The following is a 25,422-nucleotide window of genomic DNA, read 5'->3' on the forward strand; positions in this document are numbered from 1 at the left end:
AGTATAGACAGCAATAAAATGTTAAAAATCATTATATAGGAGAAGTTCTATCATTATTCTAAAGTTCAGTTTCTTCAACCATGTATCTATTATCTTTGCTAGTAACCAACTTAAAAAATTCATTATTCTGGTTGGTGGTGTATCTCAGTGGTAAAAGTGCTTACTCAGCATGCAAGAGGCCTTGGGTTCTATCCCCAGCACAGCAATAAATAGTGTTTGTGCTGTGGTTAAGAGAAACAAATCAAAACAGGATGGGATTGATTTGTCTATCAAATTTGAGATATTATTTGATAAAGTAAAGATTTAGAAATAACTTTCCCTATAATTGTAATGTAGATCATATTTAAGAAAACTGCAGTGTTTTGAAGGGGAAGCTAAAATTCTGCAATGAGTAAAAATAAAGTTTTTAGTTTTTAAATTTTAATTTTAACCTTGTTTCATGTGACAACACAGCATTTTTAATATTAATTTATTTTTGGTGCTAGATATTTATTTATTTTTGGTATTGGAGATTGATCCCAGGAGCACTTTACTACTGAGCTAAATCCCCAGCCTCTTTATTTTTTGAGACAGTCTCGCTAAGTTGCTTAGGAAGACTGGCCTAGAACCTGTGATCCTCCTGCCTCAGCCTCCTGAGTTGCTGGGATTACAGATGTGCCGTGGTACCTGGCAAGAACATAACATTTTTAATGATTATTTTAAAAAATATGGCACACACCTGTAATCCTGGCACTTTAAGAAGCTGAAGCAGGAAGATGGCAAGTTCAAAGCCATCCTCAGCAACGCAACGAGGCTCTAAGTAACTTAAAAAGACCCTGTCTCAAAATGAAAAATGGCTAAGGATGTGGCTCAGTGGTTGAACACCCCTGGGTTCAATCCCCTGGATCTTCCCGGAAAAAAGTCTTTGCCAGGCAGCAGATGTAGCTCAGTGGTAGAGTGTGAACTTAAAATACGTAAAATCCTCCCTAGGTTCAGTTTTTTTTTTAAAAAAAAGACTTGAAAAACCTAATTTAGTCTATGAACAGTATTGCTAAGAGAAAAATTTTATATGACATTGGGATAGATTTCAATTTACAAAGTGATAAAGGGGAAAGAAAGAGCTGTAAATTTCCCTAAAAGGAATGTAAAGGATTAATAAGTACCTTGAGACATATCCCTAGCTGTTTTTGTTTCTTATTTTGAGCCTCACTGAGTTGCTGAGGCTGGCTTTGAACTTGCCATCTTCCTGCTTCAGCCTCCCAGAGTGCTTGGATTACAGGTGTGTTCTGTATTTTTTAAAATAATCATTAAAAATGTTATGTTCTTGCCAGGTACCACGGCACATTTGTAATCCCAGATACCTTATCAAGGTTCACAATTCAAAACATGCTTTAAGAAAGTCATAGCACTGTGTGTTTTTACATTACCAATCAGGTTAAGTTTTTGATATGGAATGGAAAAATTCTTTTATCAAATAAGATTTTTCAAAGCAAAACATTTATATTTTGTGGGGAATGAGGCATCATCACCACTTGGTGGCAGTATTACAAAAATTTAGATTAAGGTTTTAGGAATGAATAAAAAGCTAGGTAGTTAAGTCTAACACCAAAAGTAAGGAAGAAAAGGTTAAAGTCACAGTTAAAAGTCACTTTAGGTCCAATTTTAAGTTCTACTTTTAATAAATAGGGCACAATATTCTTTTATTACAATCATAATTTACTATATTCTTCCCTTTATAAGTTTGTGGTACATAATAAATATAGGAAATAATCTTGCTGATTAATTATAGGAACATGAATTCTTATAATAAGTAATTAAGTAACTTATTAAGTAAGGGTAAGTGAAGATAAAAATGAGTCAACATAAAAATTTGAACTCATTTTATTGCTCTTTTCTAGTAATCTATTATTAGATACTAACATTTTTACTCATGTATATTTCTTGGTGGTATATTTATTGAAGTAAGATATAACTTGAGGACAAAAAGATTATTTAGTTACATTAGAAAAATACCAATGTAGTAAATAAATCTGCATAAAATAACCAAGTGTTCATGTAATAATTTATTCTGATTCTTGTGTTTGAATGGATATTTCATAACAAAGTAATATAATACCAAGGGGGCTTCATATTGACTTACTGATGGTTTGTTTACCAGTACTTCTTAACAACAATCAAAAGAAAAAATATGTGATATGAAACAAAGATTTTGTAAAAGAAAGGGAATGTATATAATATGATACCCTGGTATTTTTTTGCAGAGGGGTCTACCCTTCTTTGTACTTATAAGGGTAGATTTCATGATGTGTATTTAAAAAGTTAAGGAAATATGCACCATTCTCATTACTTTATAATTTCATATTTAATTTGAGTCTCATGAGAACATGTAAAGAGGGCTATATGCCCAATTTAGTTCATTTTAATTGATTAACTCTTAAGATTAGAAATATTGCAAGAAAAGTTAAAGGCAGCTTTTACAAAATGGCCTTTAATGACAAATATAAAAATACAGTATTGCATCGTTTAAAACATGATTTGTATATTCAGCAAGGGTTAAGTTTCCTAATTAAAAAAATCTTTTAACATATGTACATTTTTATTTGCAAATGAAACAAATTTATTTTACTTGACAGTGATATTTATGATGCTGACATCCTCATAAGGCTTATCGGTTTTGGGATTGACTTTGACATTTGAGATTCTCTGCACAACTTCCATTCCTTTAGTTACGCGTCCAAATACTGTGTGCTTATTATCAAGCCAAGGCTGTGTTGGAAACAAATGGAAAATCTTAGTAAACATGAATGTCTTAAGTCACACCCTCTGGGTGACCAAATTAAAGTGACTTTAAATTTATGCTTCATTTTATAATATATTTTAAAAGAAGTAGAATAATATATTAATAATAAAAACTTAAACACTTTTAAAATTTATTACTAGTTTTATAAGAAAAAAAATATAAAAGCATGTCATCCTTCGGTATCCATGGGAGGGAGAGTGATCCATTCCTGTCTCCCACAGATGCCAAATCTATAGATGCTAAGACCTCTTATATAAAATGGTGTAGTATTTATAATCTTGCAAATCCTCTTATATATTTTAAATCATCGTGAGATGATTTCTAGATTATAATACCTAGTGCAATGTAAATGCTATATAAACATTTGTTAAACTGTATTGTGTAGGGGTTAGTGACGAGAAAAAAAAGAGATGCAATTTCTCTTTCTGAGTATTTTCAGCCTGCAGTTGGTCAAAGTTGGATAAGGAATCCAATGATACAGAAGGCCAACTGTATAAAATAGTTTAATTAAATATCTACATCCTTCAGACCAAAGAAGCTGGAAGGTGTTTGCTAAAGGTAAGTTACTTTGCATGGATTAAAAAAGTATGACTAAAGTTTTACAGGTTCTCTGCAGGAATCTTACCTGAAAAGTAAGAGGCAGTTTGGAATAGTTTAACATTAGGTACCTATTGTATTAGATGACAGTTCATATGGTTGCACTACCACTTTCTGGAACTTGGACAATTTAATCATATCTCACCATTTGTTTCCTCACCCATTATGAAAACTAAGGAAAGTGACACTATAAATACTGTGAACAGTACATGAGACTGACTGCCTGGCAGATAACAGTTATATTTTTTCCTTTCTTCACTGATAATTAAGTATATACCTTTTATAATTGTGTGGCACTGCATAACAATAGAATTAGATGTATTTCATCAAATAAAATGCCATTGATTAGAATTATATTCTTTTATCAGCGATAAAATTGTGAAAATTTTAGCCTTAAAATTGGGAATTCATATACCATAGTTCCTTTATTCTAAAGATGAGGAAAAAGGCTCAGAGAAGTGAAATATTTTTAAACTGCACAAATAGTAGTGGCAGAGTTGAGACTTAAACTCATTAACTTATCTTAAATTGGAATGTAATTCTAATGGGAGTACCACCCACTGTACTTATTACATGACAGTATTATTTTACCAAGTTAAAACTCATGTCACATAACTTCACATTTCCTTCTCTAAATTGTTTTCATTTTTATATCTTGGCAGATATAAATAATGCAGAATTAGAGAATAATGCAGTTCTCCCATTTAGTTTACTCTTAAATCATAACTTATGGACCTATGATTTATAGACATTTATGTACTCACCGTTGGTACTACTGTTATGAAAAACTGGGATCCATTAGTATTGGATCCAGCATTGGCCATGCTGAGCGTGTATGGTCTGTCATGTCGCAATGTGGAATGAAATTCATCTTCAAATTCTCCTCCCCATATGCTTTCTCCTCCCATACCTGTACCTGTTGGATCTCCTGTCTGAATCATGAAACCCTTAACACAAAGTACACAAAAGCATATTACATTATTCCTTTTTTATATATCTAGTACATATACATACAAACACAAACACACATACCTTTTGCTATTTTATATATTTCTGTCAAGAGTGCCCTGAATTCAATGAAACCTTCCAACTTCCTTAAAAGTAACTCTACAAATTGGTTAGATTAAACCTTTTTAGAAAGTGATGTTCTCAGTTACAGACATACACTATCTTTCCTAATAATCTGAGGAAAACCAGATTTCCTTTCTTTTCACTAATTCGTTCTGAACCCTGACATCTGATTCTTCCTGTTGCTATTTCTGACCTGCCAATAACCAAGAACCACACCACTACCCGATACATTCTATGGAATGCTGTTCAAAATTCTGGGGCTGAGCTTAATTTCTTTTTCAGGTGTAATAGTTCTCACAGATCAGATGGCACTGTGGCTTTTACATGGCTTAAAATCTTATCCTCTATATCTAGACCTTAGCTAGCTACAAGGAACAAGTTACCTTGGTGTTAATTGGTTTTATCTCAAAATGACCTTTTATTCATTGTTATCACCCTTTCTTCTAGTTACTGACCAAATAATATTGCTTCACTATGTCTAAAAAATTAAACCACTATTCCTGCCCTTGAGTCTAATATTTATTTATTTATTTTTTATGTTTTTAGTTGTAGATGGACATGATATCTTTATTTTTTTACATGATGCTGGGGATCGAACCCAGTGCTTCATGTGTGCTAGGCAAGCATTGTACGACTGAGCCACAACCCCCAGCCTGAATCTATATATTCTTGACTATCCATTTTTTTAATGGCTTCCGTTGTACATTTTCCTGTTCCCTTCTAATAAACTTATGCATGTGAGAGGTGAATTCCGTAGGTTTAAATCTCTTGTTATTATGCAACAAGATGCTATTTTTTATGGTTTGGATGTGAGGTGACCCCACATATGAGAATGCAAGAAGGCTCAGAGAAGAAATGGTTGGAATCTAAGAGCCTTAACCCAAGGGATTAATTGATTGGTGACTGAAGGCAGTTGGAGTGTGGCTGGAGGGAGTGGGGCATCAGTGGCATAGCTTTGGGGTATATATTTTGTATCTGGCGAGTGTTTCCTGATCATGTGAGCTACTTCCCTCTGCTACTCTTCTGCCATGTTGTTCAGCCTCACCTCAAGCCCTGAGGAATGGAGCCATGCTGTCCATGGATTGAAACTTCTGAACCTGTGAGCTCCCAAATAAACTTTTCTTCCTCTATAATTGTTCTGGTCAGATTTTTTAGTCATAGGAACGAAAAAGCTGATGAAAATACTATTCCTCAAAACTCATAAAATCTGTATACTTACCTTGATTATACGGTGAAATGTATGCCCATTATAATAACCATTTCTGCTGTGAACACAGAAGTTTTCCACTGTTTTAGGACACCTATATAAGATATATGAAACTATTCAGAACATTTTAAGACAATTTTCTTTGCAGTTCTGCTTCCTAATAATGTTCTTAATGTCTTGAATATTTTAGGACAGTCTTTTACCCATAACATCATTTAATCTCAGGATAAATGAGTTGAAAAGGCATATAAGTACTAGTATATATTCATTGTTTAATTAGTATCTTTAGATTATGAATGCTTATTAATCTTTGACAGTATTTTTTAGCAGTTAAAAAATATGATAGCATCTTAACATAACACACACACCCAACTGCCAAATTTAAACAACTTTAAATGACAATTATACATTAAGAATATGAAGCTTTTTCAATATTATCTAACCTCATTAAATGATTTCACATGATATATTATTAAAAAATAATGCTGAAAGCTAGGAATAGAAGGGGGACTATCAAGAGCATCTTGAATTAAGTACAAGGTTACATGGTACTAAGCAATTGAAAAGAGACTGTTTTAAGTTAAGGTGCTTTAAGAAATAGCCTCTTTTAGATAAAAAATGGTCATATATATTTATTGCATTTGGTACTATGTATTCATTTTACAAACTTAAACTGTCCAGAATACTTTTTCAACTTTTTAAAAATTAAGGCTTTTTGTTTTTTGTTAGAATTCATTTTGAAAGTGTACAACTACTGTGACTAAAGAGGGAGTACATGTTTAGCAAATGTCAGGAAAGAAAAATAATTATCCTTCCCTTAAATACTTGTTTTGAGACAAAAAAAAAAAAAAGTGCCAATTATAACAAGCAAGTCATAAAACCTTGAGTTTAGATGTGCAATTAAATATAACACTGGTATACAGTTGTATATTGTTACAGTTTATATTTGGCATGTTCTGTTACAGTTTATAATTGGCACATTGGGCACTTTTGTTTTTGCAGTGCTGGCTGTTGAACTCCAGGCCTTGTGTTTGCTAGGCAAGTACATTACCATGGAGTGACATCCCCAGCCCCTCATTCAGCACTTTCATAGCCAATGTATTTTGTCCTCACAATAAGCTTATGAATATATGTATAAAGTTCTTCCCAGTGTCTAGTAGAAAACAATTTTTAGAAAGTTTGAAAATAGATAGATGCTCTATCAAACACTTCAATTCTTCAGAATTCCATAAGTAACAATTTTAAGTTGCATAGTTTCAAATGTACACATTTACATTGGTATTTATGTAAGACAACAAAAACAATACATACTCAACAGGAAAAAGTTTGATGTGAATGTCTCCCATACTTGTGTGGATAATGGCACTATCTGAAACTCGTTTAGGTCCTTCAGCTTGAGTAGCTGCCATGACTTCTTCTTTAGAAGGCTTCTCATTAAAAACATCCCGGTCAGAATCTGCACTTTTTGTATCTTCTGGTTCTCGTTTGGTAAACTTGGGAAGGAAAATAAAATGTGGCTGAATGAATTTTTCATCTGATGAAGTTTTCATCTGATAAATTTATAAATAAACAACTTTTATTTCTAATGAAGTATTTGAGGAAAATAAGTTAAATTCCCATCAGAATAAAGCTTTATATCAGGAATCATTTTCCATCAAAAAATGTATAAGGAAATCAAATTACTTTTATATTTGTCTAATATGAAGACACTGCCTATAATAATGAACATGTATGATTTCAAATTGCATTTAATTTTGAGTAGAAATACTCTTGGGCACACACTTTTTTGTAGGGGGCGGGGCATTGACCCCAGGGGCACTTTACCACTGAACCACATCCGCAGCCCTTTTTTATATTTTATTTAGATATAGGGTCTCACTGAGTTGCTTAGGGCTTTGCTATGTTGCTGAGGCTGGCTTTGAACTCACAATCCTCTTGCCTCAGTCTCCTTAGCTGCTAGGATTACAGGCATGCTCTACTGTTCCCAGCCTCTTAGGTACACATTTAACAGGATAACTTATTTGTGATAGTATTTCACTTATGCCTTCTAGTATTTCACTATGACTAGCCTGCCACCTCTTCTTTACTTTTTATTGTTAGATTGCTTGGGTTTGAAGTCTATTTCTGCCATTTACTAATTATATGACTTTCGGGAAGTGAATAAATTTTGTCCATTTCTTCATTCATAAAAGAGGATAATAGTGCACACCTCCCAATGAAGGTAGTTGTGAATATTTTAAGAATGGATATAAAGTACTTAGAGAAAAGTGCCTAACATTTATATGTTAATAATATACACATTAACTGTTTGTCCTACTATCAGCAGAAGAACCCAGTACTAGGAAGGATGAATCTTGGCTCCCCACCCCCATCCCAGAGTCTCACCTGATCTAAATCCTCAAGTTTGGGAGACTAAAAGTAAATTTTAAATAAAGTTGTAGAAATCTCAGGGTACAAGGGAAAGTGATAACAATCTTTCAGTTGTAAAAACTCTGGAGTTCTCAAAGTCATTTCTTTTACTTGACTCAGTAATTGGAAATGCTCTCTTCTATGCCAGCTCTACCTGATGCTAACTGAGTTCTAGGAAGGAAAAGCTAGTGTACCAGTTCCTATTTTGCCTAATGACATTCCCTGATCCCCTTGGATTGATTTCAAATTAAGAAACAGCAAAGCTATGATGTGTTCTCCAAATTCAAAGGAATGAAATGGCTTATTGTACTATGTATTTATAAAAATTTTTTAAGTTAGCTTGACAGCCCACATGTCAGTTTATGAAATTCTACTTTTGTTTAATGATGTTGGCATTAAAACAATGAATATAAAATTCATATATATGTATACCATCTCAGTTTTGCTCAAGGATATGTACCTTTAATAACACTGAAAGAAAATACATAACAATGTTAGCTAGATAAGGAAGCAGATTTTTATCTTTTATTTCTCAAGCCTTAAAATGAATATGTATACTTTAATCAACTAACAGTAAACTCAGGGAAAACAAAAAGAATAATAACTTGTTACTTAAAGTTTTTTAATAATGTGGATGGAAAATTAGTTTTGTGTTTTTAGTATATATCAAGAATTCTCTGATAATTTTTGCTTCATAATTACAGGTGAAAATTATTTTCATTTTATATGTATGAATACATTTTTAGCAATGATTTTAAGAGTCATAAGCAAAATTGTCATTAAAGACTGAAGTATGGGTGCTGTGGTTGAAGCTCAGTGTTTACCACTTGGCCTAGCATGTGTGAGGCATTGGGTTCGATCCTCAGCACTGGATAAAAATAAATAAACTAAAGGTACTGTGTCCATCTATACCTACAAACAAACAAACAAACAAACAAACAAAAAAACCCAAGTATGGAGCACAAGTTGGGATGAGGCGTGTGATTGGCAGAAGAGCATGAGCAAAGGCCCAGAGTTAATAAGAAAAATCAAATATTATGAATGGAGTAAGTCTGACTGACTTGGTCAATATAGCAAATGAACTAAAAGAAAGATAAAGCTATAAAAGTAGAAGACCTAGTTATCCTAGATAACTGGGGACTTAGTAAGGGTTTTAGGCAGAGAAAGAACAGTCACATTTGGGTCTTGGTTCTGTGACTACAGTATGAAGGACAAAATACAAAAGCAGTGGTATTTCTATGCTGTACATTTTTCTGTTTGAATGAACAATTCAGATAGTCCTACTCCTAGGTAGCATAGTAGTATGGCTTTTAGCATAATTTTAGTACTTTTTTGTTGGTGCAGTACAGTGGTTAGAACCCGGGGCCTTATGCATGCTAGGTAAGCACTCTACCACTGAGCTACACCCCCAGCACTCTAATCTTAGTACTTTTTGTTCTTCAGAGCAGGGAATAAATTCATTGGGGATATATAATTTCAAGACAGCACCATTACAATGAAGTCAAAAGGTAGAAAAGGAAACGGATTTAAAGAAGGAAGTTGTGCAAGGGGAGATAAATTATCTTTAAAAGTAAAAGCTGAAAAACAAAAAATTTAAAATTCCATAGTAAAAACTTTAGGGATAAGATTATAACTTCCTCTGACTTCCTATCATGATAGCATAAATAGCTGTAAAAACCAGGGTGAAAAGTTTTCAAAATGTGATTGAAAATAGTACATAAATACTTAATATCTCCTAGTTAAACATTCTACAGTATAAATGTAATAAGATGGTAATCTGGTTGTTTAGAAAGTCTGCTGTTGCTGCTTAACATTCTCTTTGGTTGCAGACACAAACCAAGAAAACAACTCCCAACCAAGCTGGAAAAAACATTAAGGGCTTTCTCCTAGTATTTCCACATACCATATAAAATCTGTTCTTCTTGAAAGATGTACAGACTATTGTTGGGTCAGCTTGAATATTCTGGAGAACAGGGTTTTCAGAAGCTTTCATCTCTATAGTAGTGGCAGCACGATGCTTTTTGGCTATTCCCTGAAACAAGGCTAACTGCATTACTCTAATATTTTCTTGCTTGCCTAAGATCCGAACACACCTGGAAAAGATAACAGTGTTTTATTCAGTAAATTCACCAGAATGAATTCTAAACACAGAAATTTTATGGATGAAAAAAATCAACTATCTGCTATCAATCTACAAAATAACTGGTGAAAAGTTTTTGAAAGTATTTCTCTATCCACTCAAAAGGTAATTTGGTAGATAAGTTAAAAAATCCCATCAAGGGACTGTAGTTGTGGCTCATGGTAGAGTGCTTGCCTAGCATGTGTGAGGCACTGGGTTCAATCCCCAACACCACATAAAAATAAATAAAATAAAGGTATTGTATCCTTCTACAACTTAAAAAAAATCCCATCATTTAAGAGACTGGAAAACTACAGACCAGGGGAAAAATATTTGCAAAAGATATAGCTGGTAAAGGACTATTATGCACCATATACAAAGAACTCTTAAAGATTAACAATAAGAACAACGAATTTAAAAAATGGGCTAAAAACCTTAACAAACACCTCACCAAAGATATACAGATGGCAAATAAGCATATTAAAAGATGCTCCATACCTCTGTTATCAGAAAAATGCAAACAAAAACAAGATAGCATGTCACATTTATTAGAATAGCCCACATCCAGAACACTGACAATACCGAATATTGGTGAGAATGTGGAGCATCAGGAACTCTCATTTACTGCTGGTGGGAATACTAAAGGGTACAGCCACTTTGGAAGAGAGTTTGGTGAAATCTTATAAAAATATACTGTTACTGGATGATTCAGCAACTGGGCCTCCTTTTATTCAAAGGAACTGAGAACTTGTGTCAGCACAAAAACCTGTACATGACCTTTTTTTTTTTTTTAAAGGGGTAACAGACTTCTCTTGCAAGGGAGAAAGCGAGGTGTTCTGCCCCCCCCCCTTTTTAAGGGGGGGAGAGGGAGAGAGAGAGAGAGAGAGACAGAGAGAGAGAGAGAGAGAATTTTAATCTTTATTTTTTTAGTTTTCGGTGGACACAACATCTTTGTTTGTATGTGGTATGTGGTGCTGAGGATCCAACCAGGGCCACATGCATGCCAGGTGAGAGTGCTACGCTTGAGCCACATCCCCAGCCCTGTACATGACCTTTTACAACAGCTTTATTTATAAACTTGGAGCAATGTCCTTCAACAGATGAATGGATGAATACGTTGTGGGTACATACAATATTATTGAGTATTATAAAGAAATGAGCTGGGCACAATGCTGCACACCTGTAATCCCTTGAACTAAAATTTGAGGCAGGCCTAGGTGAATTTTGCAAGACCCTGTCTCAAAAAAATGGGTTGCTAGATTCAATTCTCAGTGCATGCACACACACACACACACACAAAGTACATGAAGACATGGAAGAAACTTAAATGCATACTACTAACTGAAAGACGCCAATCTGAAAAGGCTACACAGTATATGATTTCAATTGTATGACATTCTGGAAAAGGCAAAATTATGGAGAATAAAAATAGTGTTTTTTTAATTCACTATTAAGCATCCCTGGGTTCAATCCATAGTACCAAAAAAAAAAAAAAAAAAAAAAAAAAAAAAAAAAAAGATTAGTAGCTGCCAGAGATTGTGGGGTATAGAGGTATGATCAGTTTAAGGACAGAGGATTTCTAGGATGATGGAATTAGTTTTTGATACTATATTTGTCCAAATTCATGGAATGTATAATACCCAAGAGTGAATCCTAATATAATGATGGACTCTGGGTGATAATGATGTCTCAATGCAAGTTCATTAGTTCTAACAAATGTACCACTCTGGTGGTACATTCGCTTGTGTTGCGACAGAGAGTATATGGGAAAACTCTGTATATTTCTCTCCATTTTTGGAGAGACCCTAAAACTGTTCTGCACCACATTAAAAAAAAAAAAAAAAAAAAAAAAAAAAAAAACAAATTTAAAGAAAGGTATTGTGTTCATCTAAAACTTAAAAAAAAATTAAAAACAACAACAAAAAACCTAATCATTTATATAATCTGCACTCAGTTCTATGTTCATGGACTCAAACAACCTCAGACCAAAAATGTTTGGGGAAAAAAATTGTGTCTGTGTCAATATGTATACTTTTATCCTTGTCATTATTCCCTAAATGATACAATTTAACAATTAATTATAAGGTTTTGTTAGTAATCTAGAGATATATGGGAGTATATGGAGTATATGGGAGGATATACATAGGTTATGTGAAATGTTACATCAGGAATTTGGTATGTGCAAGGAGTCCTGGAACATCCCCTAGGGACATCAAGGGGTGACTATATAATTTTAATCCATTCCTATTATTTCAATGTTTTTACAAGCTTTCAAAAATCTTATATTGCCAAGAAATATAAATGTTTATATGTGGGAATGTACATCACAAATTTTTCTTCCTAAAATATTCTTTCCTTTCATTTACATTCAGCAATAGTTATCTGATTGTAGATATTTTCTACTAAGACCAAATGGACTGTTTCACAAAAGACTTACTGTGGTTTCATGAATTTTAACTTCTGATTTTATGTCTAGCAGGATGTAATGCTGAATTCTGTGGTTAAAATATTTGGCAACATTTAACATGAACCAGACTAATTCAAATCAATAAGCAAGACAGACTGAGACTTGTTAAAAAAAAAACAAACTTGAAACTATGCATATCTTCTTTCCACTTCTTTTACAAACATGAGTGGAAACTTTTTACATAAGATTATAAACAACCAAGAGACCACAGAAAAATCCAGTCAAAACATTTGGTTAAGTTTAGACATTTGGGGCCATTCCACTTGTCTTGGAACAAACAAAACTTTCATAGTTTCCCTGATGAGGAAATGGCCCCCTATTTCTAAAAAAAATACTCATTATACTAAGCTTACCGGTTTGTCTCTACATTTATAACTTTAATGCCCAGCATTGTTCCATACAGCACGAAGTGTCCAGTTTCATCAAAAACTATATTAATTAATCTTACAGCATCCACCTTTTCCAACTCACGTTCTACAGCCATTCGTCGGCCAAATTCCATGTCTGGTAGCTGTTGCCTCATCTGCTGTAGTTCAGTAAACATCTAGGAAATGAACCATTTATTAACAAAAATGATACACACATATACATACACATACTTTTTTTTTTTTTTTTTTTGGCAGTACTGGGGATTGAGCCCACTGGGCTCTACCACTAAGCTACATTTCCCAGCTCATTTTTAAATTCTAAGACAGGGTCTTGCTAAATTGTGAAGGTTGGCATGGAACCTGCCTCTTGCCTCAGCCTCCAGAATAGCTGGGATTAGCCCAGTACATGGTCACACTCATGTAAATAAAGGCAATGAGAACGGAATAGAAGCATAACACATTAATAGCCAATAACAATTTTTATACTTATACAGCTTCTCAAGGGACTCTAAACCCTATAAGCAGGAAATAAAGGGACATTAGTAATTTCAAGCATAAAAAACAAAATTCTAGGAATAGGGGTATAGCTTACTATTAGAGTGAGTGCATAGCTTGTGTGAAGCCTGGGTTCCATCCCCAATAGGGGGGCTGGGGGGGAAGTGGGAGGAGGGGAGTATTTTACTCTAAATGATAATTGTTTTTTCTAATTAAAAAACCATTTGGTTTTATATTAACTAGTTCTTTTTCCACAAAGATAATAGTACATCTGCTGCCTTTTAAATGCCCCAGATTAGCATTTTCCAATGAAATATAGTGCAAGCCTCTAATTTAAAAATTTATTACAGCTACATTAAACAAAATAAAAACAGAGGAGAAATTCATGTAATATTTTATTCAACCTCATATATCTAAAATATTATTATTTCTACATTTTTCCTTGTCATTATCCCCTAAATGAGATAAAATAACTATTTATATACCATTTATATTTATTAGGTTTCATAAGTAATCTAGAGATGATTTAAAGTACATGGGAGACTATGCATAGGTTATACGCAAATATTACACCATTTTATATGAAAGACTTGCATATCCTGGGAATTTGGTATCTGTAAATATATCAAGTGCTCAATAGCCACATGTGACCACAGGCTACTTATTTTGTTTTGTTCTTATTAGATATATATGACAATAGAGTGTATTTTGACATACTGTACATACAAGGAGTATAACTTATTCTAATCAGGATCCCATTCTTGTGGTTGTACAGGATGTGGCATTACACTGGTCATGTATTCATATATAAGAATAGGAAAGTTATATCTGATTCATTCTATTGTCTTTCCTATTCTTATCTCTCCTACCTTTCCTTCAATCCCCTTTGTCCAATCCAATGAATTTCTAATCTGGGTTAGCATCAACATATCACTTATTTCACTTAGCATGATATTCTCCAGTTCTATCCATTTACCAGCAAATGCCATAATTTAATTCTTTATGGCTAAGTAATATTCCATTGGCCTTACACAACTTATATTGGACAACACAGCTACAGCCATTGAGATCCTTGTGTAAGTGTCTGCAAATAGATACCAATTTTTTTTGAATGAATGAACTCTTATTATCTCATTAATTTATAACATTCAAGTTTCAGAAAATGTTTCAGAAAATATTTTGACATGGAGCAGTTATATTAGATTACTAGTAAGTAAATATGATTTAGGGAAAAAGTTTTTTTTTTTTTTTCTTTTTATGGTACCAACTAAGGGTACTTAACTACTGAGCTATATTCCCAGCCCCTTTTTATATTTTATATAGAGACAGGGTCTTACTAAGTTGCTTAAGGCCTCACTAAGTTGCTGAGACTGGCTTTGAACTTGCAATCCTCCTGCCTCATCTTCCCAAGCCTTTGGGATTACAGGCATGCACCACTGAGCCTGGCTTTCTCCAGTTTTCTGGAAAGAATGTACAAAGCTCCAAAAATTAAAAGGAAATGTGTGTTAGGGTATAAGTGTCCAAGATCTTACAGAAGAGCTTAAAGGTCTAATTAAGATTTCTTGTCTCCATGTCTCTAGAGAGCATGATACACATTAAGATTATATTGCTTATTTTTGTACCAAGAATAGCTTAGAATGTAGGACTACACTTTTGGGATGAGGGAGCCATGATCATATTTCTGCTGGAGAAAAAACTCTGTTTTTAATAAGTAAGGTCTACTGGTAACCATCTGTCTTTATACATGTATTCAATAAGTGTTTATCCAATCTGATCAGCACCTCATCAGAATCTTCTAATGTACTCTAGCAGGACATAAGACCATAATGTGTGACACTTCATTTTAGTCAAAACTAAAAGGTAAAACTTGAACACCATCCCATTCAATTTTTTGTCAAACTGGGACTCAACTGGTTAGAAGATCCCCACTCCTTCAATAGGGAACTATGAGATTCCAGTCATTTGTAGTCATCAGCATTGTAAGTAACTCTTTTTTGATTTATATTTGGATTTTTTGCCACACTCTCATTCTGAATCTCTAGTTTGGTCATGTATTTACCCCTGGTCTACTCTTGTCATCTCAGTGCTAGCACTTCAACAAATGATGAAGACAACGATGTCAAGAAACATGGGGCTGGGGATGTGGCTCAAGCGGTAGCGCAATCTCCTGGCATGTGTGGGGCGCTGGGTTCGATCCTCAGCACCACATAAAAATAAAATAAAGATGTTGTGTCCATCGAAAAACTAAAAAATAAATATTAAAAAATTCTCTCTCTTAAAAAAAAAAAAAAAGAGGGGCTGGGGATGTGGCTCAAGTGGTAGCGCGCTTGCCTGGCATGCGTGCAGCCTGGGTTGGATCCTCAGCACCACATACAAACAAAATGATGTTGTGTCCGCTGAAAACTAAAAAATAAATAAATATTAAAAAATTTAAAAAAAAAAGAGAAACAGGGTAGATTGAGCAGTTCTGAAGACATCTTTGGAAAAGTAAATCTGATTACATTTAAATTGTACTTACACTTAATGATTCATCAAAGACTCTCATGAGTTTTCCAGTTAAAAACCTGAAAATTCTAACTTTTCTATCAGAACCAATAGTTGCAATTTTCTTTCCTTCAGGTGAAAAACATATGCTGGTTGGATAAGCCTTACACTTGGCAAATTCATATAAGTCTGTGTCAGTTTTATATTCCCAGTTCACATTTTTGGGAAATTTATATTCATGAGGAGGCCCAGTCCAGTACTCAATCATTCCAGATTTATCAGAAGACACGACTGCTTTATAAATTGGGTTTAGCCTTATCTGAGTAAGAGGTGATGTATGAAGTTTGTCAAAAATATGAAGTGGCTTGTTATCTCCTCGACCATCATAAATGAAAATTTTTCCTGTACTCTTCTCAGAAGCAGCAACTGAAGATATGGCATCCCCTGGGCAGTAGATCCATTCACACTGTCCAGGAAAATAGCTAAAGCAGTAAAGAATTAAGAGAGGGGAAAAAAATAAGAAAGATCAGTATAAGTAAGCTCCTTCCCTAGCCCATCACCAAAAAATATACTGGCCAGTGACTTAGACTTTGGATTCTTTGCTCAAAAATAAGAGGTACAGAATGGAGAGGAGCAGCTAAGTACACTTACTAAATTATCTCTTTGACCTTGTTAATGTAATGATAATTACTTCTGAGGACCTACCAAGCCACAAGAAGAGAATTACATATAAAAGCTCCTTTTTTTCTTTTTGGTAGATAATAAAACTTAATCAGATACGTGCCTTAAGGTATTCTGGGGCACTGTCTTTTAGATGTTTGCTTAAAAGTATATGTATAACTTAATTTTAAATAGGTTAGCATTTAATAGTATATAAATACATTTTTGAAACATTTATAATCAAAATATTTGGCCAGGCAAGTAAAGTTTGCCTATAGTCCCAGGTACTCAAGAGCTTGAGCCTAGGATTTCAACAAATACCAATCTGGGTTACACAGAAAGACTCCATCTCAAAAAAAAAAAAAAAAAAAAAAAAGGGGGGGGGACACCGTCCTGTCATAATCTCATTATTACTAATCAATCTTGATATCAAACTATAAACTTTGGACGTGCTGCCTGATGAACAAAGTGTAAAAGAAATGGGACAGATATAATACATTTACCAAACTTATACTTTCAAATGTAGAAAGTAGAAGTCATTCTGAGAAGTTAAACTATTATACCAACCATGGTGCTGATACTAAAAATCTTTTTGGAATTCTTCATATAAAATTTCTATCAATCCTGAAATACATCCTTTTTTGAATCCTCAAAGAGAATTTGTGAATGAATTTTATTTTTTAAAAATATTTTTTAGTTATAGATGGATACAATATCTTCATTTATTTATTTTTATGTAGTGCCGAGGATCAAACCCAGTGCCTCACATGTGTGAGACAAGTACTCTACCACTGAGCTACAGCCCCAGCCCGGATCTGATTTTTTAAAATAGCTACTATCTGGGGAAACTGAAACAGATCAAGTTAGGTAATTTAGTATCCTAACCATAAATAATGAAGTTGGTTTTCTTTAGTAGCTCATAAAATTATAACTGATTTTGAAGAGAATTCCAAACTTTGGGATTTTGAATTACAGACAGAATTCAATTCATAGCAGGACTTTTTGGAGATAGAACCTTTAGGAGGTAATTAAGTATAAATGAGGTCGGAAGGGTGGGGCTCTAATCTGACAGCCTGGGTCTTCACATTCTCCTTCCTTCCTCCAACTATGTGAGGACACCATGAGAAGCCAGGAAGAAAGCCCTCATCAGAAATGAAACTCTGTTGGAAACTTGAGCTTGGATTTTTCAACCTCCAGCAATGTGAGAAATAACTTTCTGTTGTTCATGTTATATAGTCTATAGTCTTCTGTTATGCCATTCAAGCAGATTAATATAAGTCCCAGAAATTCCTGACAGTACTATATTAAAGCTGACATTTGTTTAGATATATAAGTTTAGCTGGGCATGATAACGCACACCTATGATCCCCACCCTTGGGAAGCTGAAGCAGGAGGATCATAAATTCAAAGCCAGCCTCAGAAACTTAGATATGTATCAATTTAGTACGTTTTCTTAAAAAAAATGCTTAAAATATGTCTTATTACTGTACTATCTAACCACATAAGACTACATTATCCATATACTCCAAACTTGTACAACAAGAAAGCGAATTCTAAGTATCAGTAATTAAACACAATGAATCCTCATTAATTTACTAATAGTATTAGTTGGATATAATAAATCTGTGTTATAATGCTCTTTGGAAATTTCTATGATAAATGATAAAAACCAGAACAGAAACCTCCAAATATCCCAAGGATTCACCCCACCTAATTTTCCCAAGCAAAACCCCAAAGCACTATTTTTTAATTGAATGATAATATAATCTGTTTGGAAATAACCTATGAAATGGTGTGCGTGGTTTAAAAATTATTTCACCAAGTCAAAAAATATATACTTTAAAAAAGACTCACCCAAGCTTCAGCATATTGATCATGTCAAAGTTCACAACATCAAACACCTTCATTGCTTTATCATCACCCACAGAACAGAACAATGCTCCCTCAGAGCTAACTGCGATACTCTCAATAACTCCTATTTAAATAAATCAAATTAAAACATTCTGGTAAATACAAATGAAATAAATTTGCATGATTCAAAGACAAAATTACAATTTTTTTTTAAAAAACTTTAATTAGTACTGTTTACAAGAGCCACATACACACACACAGACACACATACACAAAAAACTCACAAACTTCTTACCAAGGTGACTACGAAAATGTTTAACAAATTCAATTCCTTCTTCTATTTTTTTCCAGAACTTAACATGTCCATCATGACTGGCAGTAATAATAAAATCTGTCCTGCATACATAAGATTTAAAAAATTAATTTCTGAAACACACCTATGAATCAGTGCATTAAAAGCAAAAATTTATTGACAATCTGTGACTTTTTCAATAATAGATTTTGATTTTGTTTAAATCTTCCTTTATGCAGACCAGTCTATGAGAGATCAGGAACATTGCAACTAATTTTATCCCAAGAGCTAGAATCAGAATTGAAATAGAATTTGACATTAAAGAAAGAAAAGGAAGAAAAACAAATTTCTCTAGGAATCACTAGATTTCTTTTTGCTAAAATTACCTACAGGCAATCTTTTCATGGGAAAATATAATATTTTCAGTAGATAAAGAAACTACTTTCATATACAGCAAAATTAAACATAAATTTGTTTCATATCCTATACTAGGAATTTTGGTAATTTAAGAATCAAAAAGATTCTGATCAAAAGTTGCTCCTTAGGTATATTAAGAATAGAGACTTATTGAGCTGGGCATGGTGGTGTACGCCCATAACCCCAGTGGCATGGGAAGCTGATGCAAGAGGATGACAAGTTAAGCTAGCCTCAGCAACTTAGGAAGACCCTGTCTCAAAATAAAAATTAAAAATAAGCTAGGATGTGGCTCAGTGGTTGAGCACACCTGGGTTCAATTTCCAGTATCCTTGCGTCAAAAATAGACTTATTGAAACCTAGTGTCAGATACATTATACATATTGCCATAATTAACCTTCACAGCAACTCTATTAGATGGATATTTTTATCAGTATTCTACAAATCAGGAAATAGTTTAAAAATGTTAAATTTACTTGCTCCAGATCCATAGCTACTGAGTAGTTTTCAGATCTACTATAAAACTTGTAACTTTTTATTATATTCCAATGGCCTTGGGTTAAAATAAAAAACAAATAAAACAAATCTGAGAGTAAAAGCAATGTTAGCATCTACAAGCTGCTTTATACACTGTCAACTCTGGATCAGGAAAGATGCTAACATTTTCTTAGAAGTATCCTATATACAAACTGGGTACAATGGCACACACCTAGTGCCAGGTATTTGGGAGGCTGAGGCAGAAGGATCGCACATTCAAGATCAGGCTTGGCAATTTAGCAAGATCCTTTCTCTAAAAAAAAGAGAAAGGATGCAGCTAGGGATGCAGCTCAGAGGTAGGTAGTACCCTGGGTTTTATCCTTAGTACCAAAAAAAAAAAAAAAAAAAAGGAGGGGAAAAAAAAGATCCTATACTATGAAGGTATTTGAAGATATTTATATTTGTATCTGAAATGCAATTTGTCTCCAAGAGATCAAGAATACACTGATTCAAAAAAGACTAATCCATCTACTTTCCATACTAACTGTTCTTTCTGTACATACTTTGCCCCATTTGAATCCATTTATCTAAAAATAAAGTGGCCCTTTAAAAAAATAAATCTGATGTTATTCTCCTGCTCTGCGGTTCAAAATCCTTATATGCAATATAAATCCTCTTTGGACTTAGCCCTCAGCTTTTTTCTTTGGCCTTCTCAGACATTTAATCTCTCTAAACTTTGGTTTCCTCATTTATAAAATGAAGCTCATATACTACCTCACACAATTGTTATCAAGATGAGTAAGATAATTTATGAAGAATCCTTAGCACATAACCTGGGCATACTATGAGCTCAATAAATAGAACATTATTGCCATTATTATCCTCCAAATCCTCCATTCATCCATTTGGAAGGTCCTTTGAGATAGTTCCAAGATGTCTTGGTTAACTTATTAGAGCTAAAGAGGCCAGCTATCAAATTTTCCTGTTAAATAATATACACTCTTCTTCAGAGAAGCTCAGACACTACCTGGTTCATTCCCCTCTTGACTTTTATTTCCAAAAAACATACACACATAACAGGGAATTCTGTCTTAGAGAATGCATCCTTTGTGTGATATAAGAAAGAATATGTAGACCTTTACTTAACTTAAACTATTACAGAACTTTAGAAATTTAAATAGAAGCCTGTAAAATCCTAGAGTTACTTCTAACAATCCATCTCAAAATTGAAGATTTGTTTAAAAACATAAACTTTTTAAAAAAATATTTTTAAAATTGTCAATGGACCTTTATTTTATTTATTAATTTATTTATACATGGTGCTAAGAATCAAACCCAGTGCCTCACACATGCTAGGTAAGCACTCTGCCACTGAGCTACCATCCCAGTCCCTAAAAACATAAACTTTTAAGAAAAACATTTTAAAAGATGACTTACTTGGTGCATACCACATGGGTAATAACATCTCTATGCATGTAACTGCGCTCATACATGGATGCACTGGGGAGATTATCAAGATACACTCTTTCAAACTCTAGAACTGGAAAAAACAAAGTAAAGAAGTAACTTAACAAAAGTAAACTAAACATTATTTTCTTTTTATTTAGAATTTTCTAAATTCTACTTTATACCTAATTCTATGTTTTAATTTCTCTCAATTCACATGTAAGAATAAAACAATCCAAAGGCTGTTATGTCATTTATGACTTTTATTATTTTGGAGCACTGACATAACACCATTATTTTAACATATATTTGGTTAATCATAACCGACTTCCAGGGATTATACAGATGCTTAACTGTTCCAAAGATTAGAAAACTTAAACAACTTAAAATGCTTCTTGAAAATATCACAACCATCTTTGTAACTATGTAGATCCCAGTTATAGATGCTAATTCAAATAAGAGACCAATGGCTATCTGTAAGATGTCTCAGTTCATTTTTAAGGCACATATTCTCTTTGAAGTCATTAATACTGAATTTGAAACATGTAAAAACAATAAAATGCTTAGATTTTTAGAACCGAGAAAATCCCAGGAAATGTCCACTTGAGTGTTTCTCAGATTTTTGCCAGGGGCAAAGCACTCATAACAGTGGTAAACTGAGTCATGGCAAGAAATCTTTATTATGAGCTACAAACAATTTTGCTAGTTCCCGCCCAAATTGACATAATATGTATGCCAAATAAAATAATCCAAAGATGGCCAAACATGCCTATATAAAGTTGCTAAATTGAATATATGTTAGTTTTTCATTCCTGTTATATATAAAGATGTCTAACTAACTACTTTCCCCTTCATTTTTAGTAACAGATTCCATATTTTTAGATGGGCCTCCTGATATCTAGCTACAAAGATGATTGATATTATTGCTATAGCAATATAGCAATATATTATTGCTATTACTGTCCTCCAAATCCTCCATTCGTCCATTTGGATGGTCCTTTGATAGTTCCAAGATGTCTTAGTTAACTTATTAGAGCTAAAGAGGCCAGCTATCAAATTTTCCTATATTAAATAATATACCCTCTTTCTTACCTTCCCTTGGAGTGACAGGTAACCATATGCTAATGAGATAAAATGGGAGTGGTTTTGGAGTGACAGGTGGCTCTATGCTAATGAGATAAAATGGGAGTGTTTTGTGATAGTCAGGAAGTCTTGAAATGTGCCCTTCTTCCCTTCCTCAGTTCTACAATATAGAACCAGGATATTACTGCTGTAATTCTAAGAACAACTCAGGACAGTGAAGATGAGGCCAGAGATAGCCTAATTATTTTAGGACAGAAAGCTAGAAAAGAGTCTAGCAGTCTTTGGAGCTTCCATAGCAATTATGGACTACTAACCTTGGGACTTATACATATAAAAGAAGTACACCTCATTGTTACATCATTGTTATTTGGCATAGAATTTAATCGTATCTGATTCATATTTTGTTGTTGTTTGTACCCTTTGGAAGAAACATTTATTGAGAACAAAATAGGTTCCTGAATATGGACTTGAAGAGTTAAGACACAGTTCCTGTCCTTAAGAAAGTTTAATTAAAGGTAGTGTTATGTAATCATATCTCATGTTTTTTTCAAAAGTGTATATATACAAGTCCAATGTCTGAGGAACATTTTAAAGGAGATGGCTTCAATTATCGACAGAAAATATTAAACACTTGTTCTTTTAGATAAAATTTTCAACAATACTTTTCTAACATTTCTAACATGCTTTTTAGTTTAAATTTTTTATTCAAATTGAATGGAGTATTGCTAGCTTAAAAACAACAAGCAGGGCTGGGTTTGTGGCTCAGTGGTAGAGGTTTGCCTAGCATGTGTGAGGCACTGGGTTCAATTCTCAGCACTACATATAAATAAATAAAGTCCATTGGCAACTAAAAAAATATTTAATAAAAAACAATATGCATCTGATTAAGGGTAAAGATTTTCACACCTAATAATTTCCATCTCTGTTTCGAATATTAAGTTTGTAAGATATTTATCTCCTAACAGTAATACCAGCATTTCAGCCAGGTGTATCAGCACACACCTGTAATCCCAGGGGCCTGGGAAGCTGAGGCAGGAGGATCACGAATTCAAAGCCAGCCTCAACAACTTAGCAAGGCCATAAACAACTCAGTGAGACCCTGTCTCAAAATTAAAAAAAAAAAAAAGCAAAATTTAAAAAAGGGGTTTGGAGATGTGACTCAATGGTTAAGTTCCCCTGAGTTCAATCCATTGTACAAAACAAAGCAAAACATCAACAAACAAACAAAAAATTCCCAGCATTTCAATATTTTGGGATTTTTCCATTTATCCCTATTCCTTTCCTTTAAAAAGAACATGCAAAAAACATTAAAATGAAGTAAAATTAATTATACAGCATAGCATTACAATATTCATTTACTAAATATATTTATGGAACACATATACAAAGCACTGTACCAAGCACAGGAGTAAAACAGGTATGGTCCTTATTCTTTTTCTTTTTTTTTTCTTTTTTGGTACCAGGGATTGAACCCAGGGGTGCTTAACCACTGAGCCACAACCCCAGCCCTTTTAATTTTTCATTTAGAGATAGGGTCTCCTATGTTGCTTAGGGCCTTGCTAAATTGCTGAGGCTGACTTTGACTTGTGATCTTCCTACCTCAGCCTCCCTAGCCACTGAGTCCCTGCACCTAGCTTGATCCTTGTTCTTTACATGTTTAGTTTTAGCAGTGGAGAGAAACATTAATCAGAAAGTTACATGAACAAATATATAATTACAAATTGTAGCAAGAAACAGTGAAGGAAATGGTTGCTATAGTAATATTTACCAGAGGACCAGGCATTAAAAAAAGAATGCACTTTGTTTCAAAAAAGTGGCTGCTTCGGAATTTCAATGTGTTAAATTTGAAGACTACCTGTAAACTCAGTTCCATAAACATTACCTCCGAGTTATGATCAATGTGCTTTAGAAACCTTTAAGACTGGAAAAGTCACAGGCTTCCCAGGAGGTAATATCCAAATGCTAAACATGAAACATAATTTTGCCCAGTAAAAGAAGTGAAAGAAATTATTTCAGGTAAAGACCCTAATGATAATCTAGACCAGCATCCAGAACAGATATAGAATAGTGTCACATTCTCTAGTGGTGCACAAAGTAAGAGATTGTGAGAGCAAAGTAATGGGAGATGTAGGCGGCAGGAAAGAGAGGGCCTTATGTGTCATGTTAGGGAGTTTGGATTTTGTTTTGAAAATAAAATTCCTGAAAAGTTTTAAGTAGTGTAGAGTGAAAAAAAAAAAAAAAAGATTTGACCTTAGACCACATTTCCATTGTATTAAACGTTTAAGGAAACATTTCACAGAAAAACTTGAAGAGCAAGAAAATTTAATATATCCCTTTCTCCACTATTTCATTTGATTTTAAAAAATTTGTTATTATTCTGTGTTACTGTCAAAATACTCCAGTCTATGTCATCTCAAGAGTATGGTTTGAAAACCACAGACCTCACATTTTAGATGAAAAAATACTGTGATCCAGAAAGCTTAAGTAACTTTCCCTAGGTTTGAAAATTCATTAATAGAAAACTTAAGGTTGAAATTCTCTTTCCTTACTCTTTATTACTCTAAACAGGTACCGCTTTCTTCCCTGACCCCCAGCCCCTACTAACAAGACCTAACTAAAGCCTTCAGGAGAACCAGTACTCTCACACATTTGCTATTCAGAATTAGAATTCTGACCTTATATAGCTGCTATGGGGATTAAATGAGAGGTGCCAAGTACATAACAAGTTCAGGCAAATGTTAGCTTTATCATCTATCATAAAAAATATCAGAGATCAAATAGTATCCCAAATTATCAAAAAGGGAATACTAAGCCCATATCAGTGTTTTAGGAGGATGTTCAAGTACCGAGTGGCCAGAAATGAGATGTTCTGCTGGTACAATACCCCACAATCACACTCCATCCCTCTTAGAATCTTGGTGGAAGTCAACCCTCCCACTCAGCAGAGGCAGCGTTCCAATTCTCCCTCGGTCTGTCTCTGCAGCTACCTTTCCGCTTTTTAGCCAATGTTGCTTCCACAGGTAATGGCCCAACCCAGCGCTCTTCATTCTCCTCATCGTTTTCTTGGGCCACCGTCACTGCCACTGCCAACTCTCTCGCGCTCAATTCCGTTTTTTCAGGCTCTTCTGGATCCCGGCGCCTTCTTCTTCTAAGTTGCGAATCGCTCCCACTTTCAGCCGCCATGTTGTCCCGAAACGTCAGAA

General features: G+C 33.9%; 1 protein-coding gene across 2 annotated transcripts; it reads right to left on the reverse strand.

Annotated features, from left to right (window-relative positions):
• On the reverse strand, positions 1-25,422 carry PPWD1 (peptidylprolyl isomerase domain and WD repeat containing 1). Of its 2 annotated transcripts, XM_081282661.1 has the most exons (12): positions 25,207-25,336; positions 23,222-23,318; positions 21,128-21,230; positions 18,803-18,903; positions 18,511-18,631; positions 16,031-16,478; positions 13,003-13,193; positions 9,967-10,156; positions 6,966-7,147; positions 5,667-5,748; positions 4,141-4,323; positions 1-2,745 (listed from the first exon to the last, which is right to left on the reverse strand). In XM_081282661.1, the coding sequence occupies exons 3-12, from the start codon at positions 21,181-21,183 to the stop codon at positions 2,602-2,604; spliced, it is 1,698 nt and encodes a 565-aa protein (XP_081138787.1). In that variant the 5' UTR covers positions 21,184-21,230; positions 23,222-23,318; positions 25,207-25,336; the 3' UTR covers positions 1-2,601. The 2 variants fall into 2 exon arrangements, with proteins under 2 accessions (XP_081138787.1, XP_081138788.1); XM_081282662.1 differs by lacking the exon at positions 23,222-23,318 and having other exon boundaries at positions 25,207-25,422.

Source organism: Spermophilus citellus (assembly GCF_964194105.1).
Source record: "Spermophilus citellus genome assembly, chromosome: 1".
NCBI classification, from domain to species: domain Eukaryota; kingdom Metazoa; phylum Chordata; class Mammalia; order Rodentia; family Sciuridae; genus Spermophilus; species Spermophilus citellus.

Coding starts and splice junctions, on each gene's coding strand:
- PPWD1 (XM_081282662.1), bottom strand. CDS start 25,402: ATGGCGGCTGAAAGTGGGAGCGATTCGCAACTTAGAAGAAGAAGGCGC. Junction 13,194..16,030: donor TCTTTGATGAATCATTAAGT/GTAAGTACAATT, acceptor TTCATTTCCTAG/ATGTTTACTGAACTACAGCA. Junction 10,157..13,002: donor ATAAATGTAGAGACAAACCG/GTAAGCTTAGTA, acceptor TATCTTTTCCAG/GTGTGTTCGGATCTTAGGCA.